The sequence below is a fragment of the Vigna unguiculata genome, chromosome 2 (genome assembly GCF_004118075.2).
Source record: "Vigna unguiculata cultivar IT97K-499-35 chromosome 2, ASM411807v1, whole genome shotgun sequence".
Taxonomy (NCBI): Eukaryota; Viridiplantae; Streptophyta; class Magnoliopsida; order Fabales; family Fabaceae; genus Vigna; species Vigna unguiculata.
Window position 1 is genome coordinate 30,548,462 of NC_040280.1, and position 6,781 is coordinate 30,555,242.

Genomic DNA, 6,781 nt, shown 5'->3' on the forward strand with positions numbered 1-6,781 from the left:
TAAATTCTGAGAAAGCAGTTGATCCCCCACCAACCTGAAGTTTCACTGATCCTAGAAAACCTGCCTTAACCTTCACTGGAAGCTTTAAAGCATTCAGAGCCTCAGGCTTCAGCTGCATATTCTTCAGCTCTACATCGCCTGTTTCATATGTAGGTATTTCAGATAAATTAATGAGGAAGATAAAAAGTAAAAGCGAACAACTCTACATCCATAAACTCGATAAGGATATGTTTGGGAGTTGAATTCTGAAAGGAAAAAGGAAGAAAGAATAAATTTTTCATTTCAAAAAAATATCCTCTAATTTGATTTTTTTTTTTTTATGAAAGAAATAAAATGATAGATTAGGTTGGATGTCGTAATATTTAGTTTATTTGTGTAAATATGATATAATTCTCTTCGTTTAAAAATAAGAAATTTGTCTTCGTTTTCCTTCCCCTCCAAAACCATGCTCTCAAACGTACCCACAATCTTCCAATAATGATTATTAGTAACTAAGATGCATATCTGTTTGCACAGATGGACCTCACGAACAAATGCACATTGATTAGAACACCGCTAGGACAGCTAGAACAAATTATGCATTTGATTCTCCAACACATTTTGGGAAAGAGGAAAAAAAATAGAAACATAAAAAATTCAATATAGCCAAATGCCAATTGTTGATAATAGAATCATTTTACCCGGTGCCTTTTCCCACTCTCATTCAAAGCTACAGTGATTGGAGAACTAGGCAGAAAATTTACAATGATTAAAAACAACAGTTGCAGGCACAATTTGCAACTCGAACCACCAGCTCATACTCGCTATAGTTCTTCTGACACGACCAACAAATTAAACACTTGAAATTCAATTCGACAAACATAAACGCCGAAAATAGTATCCACATTGATCGGAACAATGCAGAAGTTTCACAATCACCAAAAACAACAGTTCCAAACACAATTTGCTAGTCAAATCACTCGCGAAAAATCGAAACGGTAGCCCTGGCAGGACCAACGGATTGAACACTTAGTATATCCAATTCGACAAATATTAACGCCCAAATAACTACGTTGATTAGTTCAATGCAGAAGTTTAACTACGTTGATTAGTTCAATGCAGAAGTTTCACAACCACCGAAAACAATAAGTTCAAACAAAATTAGCTACTCTAACGACACACGCACACTCGCTACGGTAGCTCTAGCACTGCCAGCAGATTGAACACTTGAATTTCAATTCGACAAATTTAATTCAACACAAACTCGTAGCCTTACTCTAATCTCAACTAGAAATCAAGTGTAAATAAGAAATAGCTAAATAGAAAGTAAAGAAAGTGATTAAGAAAATGAAATGAATAAATAAAAAAGAATAGTTAGTTAAGATTTTGAGAACCTTTCCAGACACTGATCTTGAGAGCTTCTTTGTTGAGACCTCTCACATAATTGCCAAGGTACCTCTGTAAGAGGTACGCCACCTGATCCTCTAGCATCTCTTGGCGGAGTGATCATATACACCGCACGACGAAGACGATCGCGGCGGTTACAGAGACGAAAACACGACGAATGACGGTGGCGATGAGAAGGAAAAGAGGATGGAAAAACGGCTCACGGAATGAGTGATTCGGAACTTGAAGGTCACGTTGTTGTCGCTTTGGCCCCAAAAATATATATAAATATAAAATGAAATGAAAATGCTACTAATATTACTACTATCCTTGCTCTGAAAGGTACTCCCAGAAAAATCGATCGCATGGCATAAAATTAAGATTAGCGTGTAAACCAAAAGTTACTACTATACACGATTTTTCAATCGTAAGAGTTGACCGTGTACAAAACCCCTCACGTGAGGTCACGTGTGCAACAACGTGGCTGTTTAGTAGGAGTGTAGCATATCTTTTATTCGAAAACTATCAATTTTATTCGAAATCTTTTATTAATAGTGAACGTCATTAAAATTATAGTTGTTGGTTAATGTTTCCCTTCATCATTAAGCAACTTTAACTAATAATGTTAAAAAAAATATTATAGCATTAATTTTCATTTTACTAATACGCTTTGCAATGCGGTCGTCCTTCGGTGTGACACACTTGCCCTTCAAGTATGCAATTAATTGCCAGGTGGCTTGATCTGCCTATGCTGACATCTGAAGTCAGAAATAATGAAAATCAAATCATCAAATAGTGATATCTAAATTCTAGAGTTTTTCTTCCTTTAAGCCCAATCTTTCTTTCGCATTCTTCGTTGGAAAAGTTTAAATTATGTATGAATTATATTATCAAATTGTAAATTTTGAAAAATATTTTTTAAATTAGATGATTTATAAATACAGTTTAAATAGTGTATTCTATAATTTTGGAGATGTATCTTAAAGTGTGTAATCTGTAAAAAAATATTGTGTTAATATATTTCTAAATCATATAATCTAAAAATATATTTGGCCTTGTATAATTTTAAATGCTTTTCGAATCAAAAGATATAGTTTTGATTTATGCGTATTTAATGATCAGTTTGAATTGCATAATTTTTGTACTTCTTTTTATAACAAAAAGGATTGTCGTTTCTTTAAATTCTTTAATTTCATTAATTACTAGTTGAATCATAACCAAAAGCTGGAGAGACATGCTTGCATAAAGGAAAAATTACCAAAAATAAGTCACAGTTATAAAATCGCTATAAAAATACATGTAATATTTAAGACTCCATCTTAAATTCCTAGAAAGAATTTCCTTACAAAAAATAAATACTTTTACACTTCAACTAGTTAGAGTGTCAAAAACTTAAAAAACAAGACAAGATATTTAAATCTTTATATTTAAAATATTTTTTACAGATATAAAATATTTTTTTGTGTGAATAGATAATTATATTTTTTTTCTTAATGAATGGTGACATGTGAGAATGAGTAAAAATAATACTTTTATGTTTAACTTTTTTTTTTGTTTTTAACCACAAGTTTGTATTTTACTAATAGAAAATAAACATCATAGGTGAAGAGAAGAAATAAGAGAAGAAATATAAAAAATATCTTAAATTTTTTTCATCTATACATTAATTTTATGTTTTACTATTTATTAAAATTAAATGAAATAAGTTATACAATGAATTATAAATTCTCCTAATTTAAGTTTCACTATTATGTGTAGAAAATTATAAACAAGATAGAGGATGAATTTGGAATGGGCTGCTACTAAATGGTATTATTGTTGTTAAATAATTTGGATGGTTCTTCCTGCACCCCACATTTTTCTGCCTGTACGTTCAAAAATATGGAATTTCCAAACTACCCTCACTGTTTCGGAAATCTTTTTGCATTCTGAATCTGGAAAAAAGGGAAGTGAAAGAAGAAAGACCCGTAAATTTTTACTTTGAAATAAGAATAAAATAATTAAACTTGACACATATTTCGCCTTCTTAAAATAAACTCATAAAAAATTAAGAAAAAAACAATAGAATAGAAAAGGTTCTACTATATCATAAATATGGATCAATTATGTTTACAACGCTCTTTCTCATCAGTTGACTGGTATATGATAATTTTCTAAAGTAATAAGCTAATCAATTTAATGTCCTAGCTTACAATACAATAATTTTAAAATATGTTTTAATTATTATAAAATCACTAAAATATAATGATTTTTAAATTAATATGTTAATATTAATAAAATTTAATTGAAACTTATTACTTAAATTTGGAACAAGTTTAATACAATACAAGGACTTCTATTATAAATTATAAAAATCGCTAAATCAAACATGCTTTGTTTTAAATATACCGTTTCCATTTTAGTATTTAATTAGTATTTATTATTTTTTATATCTTACATCATTTATTTATTTATTTATTTACATATTTTTAAAATCAAATTTAATTTTAGATTAAAAAAACTATCTCATACTTCTTTTCTTGATGAAAAATATTTATAAAAATCAAATTTTCCTCATATTTTTTTTCTTACTTTTGTAATATAAAAGAAACCAAATTCACATATAAAAATAGTTGTAATGGCGAATATATACAACATATACACCAACGATCACCAGTAGTAATAAAAGCTAAAGAAACGCATATACCAACCAGTTCAGAAAGTATCTAAAAATAGCAAAATGCTTGTGAAAAACTAATAAATAGGAAAGGAGAGGGAGGGAGAGAGGACTTTGAATTTTTCTATAAGTATAAATAAACTAAGATCAATAATTTTAAAAAATATGAACTAAAGTCATAAGGAAAAATTTTTAAAACCTAATTATCATTAATAACTAAACGAAATCATAGGTCGGTAGCAGGTTTTTCTTTTCTTTTCTTTTTTTCCAAAATTTTATTTTTTTCTTCTGTAAAGTATCAATAACATGGTAGTGTGTTTCAGACCTCAAAATTCCACTATCCCAAATTCTTCGCAGGCCACAGATACAGCAGATATAACTCTCCTTTCATGGATTCTTATTTAATGTTCACTTAAAAAGGTGAAAACAGTATAACAAGTTATAGAAATACATGTGGTAGCAATTAAGTTTCTTCGTTAAAACTTCGAAACTGTTTGACACCACCACATCACATAGGATACTATATCTAATAGCTTTATATATATATATATATATATATATATATATATATATATATATATATATAATATTTTAAAAAATAAGAATCCTGAAAAATGAGTCATTTGGTAGAGAGGATCCAACACGCAACTAGCTTCTCTATACGTATTACCATATACAGCTTCATGAACAAAAAATCCTTTCAGAGGAGGATCTCTTCTCTCTTGACCCTTTTTCATGGAAAGAAAGCAAACTCCGAACTTCACTTCTACTTTCCTTCTCTTCATTGTTTTTTTCTTTTCCTTTCTTTTTAGAGAACTCTGAAGCGGTTTAACTGTTTTTTTTTTCTTTGTATTCTATTAGCATACAAGTTTCATCTAAGCGGCAGCAACCGTCCCTGCACGAAACGAGTAATTCTGGGCCTTGTTTGGGGAGACAGATTTTCTTTGCTCTTTTTTTCTCAAAGCCTTTATAGAAGAAATGTTCTTGTTCTTCTCCTTGGCTTCGTCTCTCTCTATTTGCTCGTGTCTACACTCTTCGCTACAAAAAGGCGTGTCCCCTCTGCAGTACAAATAATTCACACACCGTCAGAGCCATGTCATAGAGATCCAACAATATTCAAATTCACATTCAGATGAAAACCACAATTAAATTACCAAATCGAAATCAAACCTAATCAAAAGCATTGAAGAAAGAAAAGAAAAAAGGAAAAAACTTCTTTTTATTAGATCCTGACATGGAAAAACGCTTAGGGTACAAATTCTAACAAAAATATAAATTATCAAGATATCCCAGCATCGCAAGTTTCAAGACATGCAATCAAGATTTCCAATTTACCATAAATTCATGACACTGCAATTGCAAATCACTCAATTAACCATAGCAACAGACTGTTGAGAACAAGAAACATGTAATAATTTCTCAGGAATGAAGAGATAGAGAAAGAAAGATTTAGATTAAGAATCATAGTAAAAACTGGAAGGCCGAAGGAATCTAATTTATCTAAAAGGGAATTGATTGAGGAATGTAATATATATTAGTAATCGAAGGTGCAAGAAGATGAAATCTGTAAAATTAACCTGTACATGAAGATGTCACGATCCCCGAGTGGCTTCTTGCAAAGAAAACAAGCTTCAAGAAAGTGCGGTTGGTGATCTTCGAATCTGGCATCATAAAATCTCCCAGATCTTGGCGAAAGAATAGAGGGGCTCCTGAACCCTCTGTTGTAGAAAGTGCCAAAACCCAATGTTCTAGAAACAAAACCGTGTTGGTTGTGATGGGAGTAGTTGTGCCCAGAAAAGCCAGGGTCCGTGGGAGCAATCCAACCATCCTCATCGGAGAAACAATGTCTCTTGGAAGAACCGGCCATGATTTGTTTTCAGTGTTTGTTTGTCTTCGGAAACTGAAAGGAAAAGTGTTTCCCTGGGTTTGGTTCGTGGAAGGAATGAAGGAACAAAATGAACAGAGAGTGATTGGGGGAAAGGAGAAAGGAAGGGTTTTATAAAGTGGTAGGTGAAATTGTTTTTGTTTTGGTCGTTGAATGCGGAAACGAGAGGGCAATAATAAAGAGAGGCAGGTAACAGGTTATAACTTGCAATTACAAAAACTAACCCGTCTGGGTGCATCCATTGGCCCAAATACCTGCATCTAGCTTTTAAAAAGTTTGGTTATTCTTATTAATTCCAGGGGCAGCCAAAATTACAGGCATGCCATTGAGTGTGGGAGAGGTGGACGATGATGGTGTGGCATTTTTGTAATTTGAACAAAATGTGAGGGTTTGAAGCGGAAATGGAGGAGATCTTTAACAGTTTGTTTGGGCTGTGAGAAGTGGTGGGACCCAGTTTGGACCAAACCTCACATGTCCCTCTCTTCTTGCTTGCAAATTGTGGTGGGGTGTAAGTAAGCTCTAGGGCCCAAACTCGCGCACTGCGCGTAAGAGTAACGGTAACTCTCAACGCCTATATATGTATTTTATAGTTCAATAAATTGTAATATATTTTAAGATTTGAAGCTTTCTAATTAAATTTAAAATAATTCTGTACAATTTGTCTATGTATTTGGTTATTAAACTTTAGTTTATTTTATTCTTGAAAAATTATAAGTATTTATATTAATAATAAATAAGTACAAAATTAAAGATACTGTACCAAACTCTTAAAACAATAAATAAATAAGGACAAAAACCTTTTATATGTGACCATGTCCTGCTTTCTTACTCTGGTTTTTCCAAGAGTTAATTAATGGGACCACGGGCTACCTGCC

At 31.6% G+C, this 6,781-nt stretch overlaps 2 protein-coding genes across 2 annotated transcripts in view; both read right to left on the minus strand.

Moving 5' to 3' along the window:
* The window catches only part of LOC114172411, a 52,153-nt gene extending 50,683 nt beyond the window's left edge, over positions 1–1,470 (minus strand). Inside the window, exons 1-2 of the mRNA XM_028056901.1 lie at positions 1,374–1,470; positions 35–138 (exon numbers count right to left, since the gene is read on the minus strand). Coding sequence (XP_027912702.1) covers positions 35–138; positions 1,374–1,470 — 201 coding nt within the window. The remainder of the gene's footprint in view (positions 1–34; positions 139–1,373) is intronic.
* Positions 1,471–4,626: 3,156 nt separating this feature from the next.
* On the minus strand, positions 4,627–6,128 carry LOC114168117 (FCS-Like Zinc finger 2). Its single transcript, XM_028052844.1, has 2 exons — positions 5,599–6,128; positions 4,627–5,080 (listed from the first exon to the last, which is right to left on the minus strand). Exons 1-2 carry the CDS (start codon positions 5,886–5,888, stop codon positions 4,897–4,899), a joined length of 474 nt encoding a protein of 157 aa, XP_027908645.1. The 5' UTR covers positions 5,889–6,128; the 3' UTR covers positions 4,627–4,896.
* Between the last annotated feature and the right edge of the window lie 653 nt (positions 6,129–6,781).

What these genes read in the sequence shown, in the direction of transcription:
- LOC114168117 (XM_028052844.1), bottom strand. Translation starts at nt 5,888, where the DNA reads ATGGCCGGTTCTTCCAAGAGACATTGTTTCTCCGATGAGGATGGTTGG. An exon ending in CGTGACATCTTCATGTACAG is followed by an intron (nt 5,081 to 5,598) that starts GTTAATTTTACA and finishes TTTGTACTGCAG; the next exon opens with AGGGGACACGCCTTTTTGTA.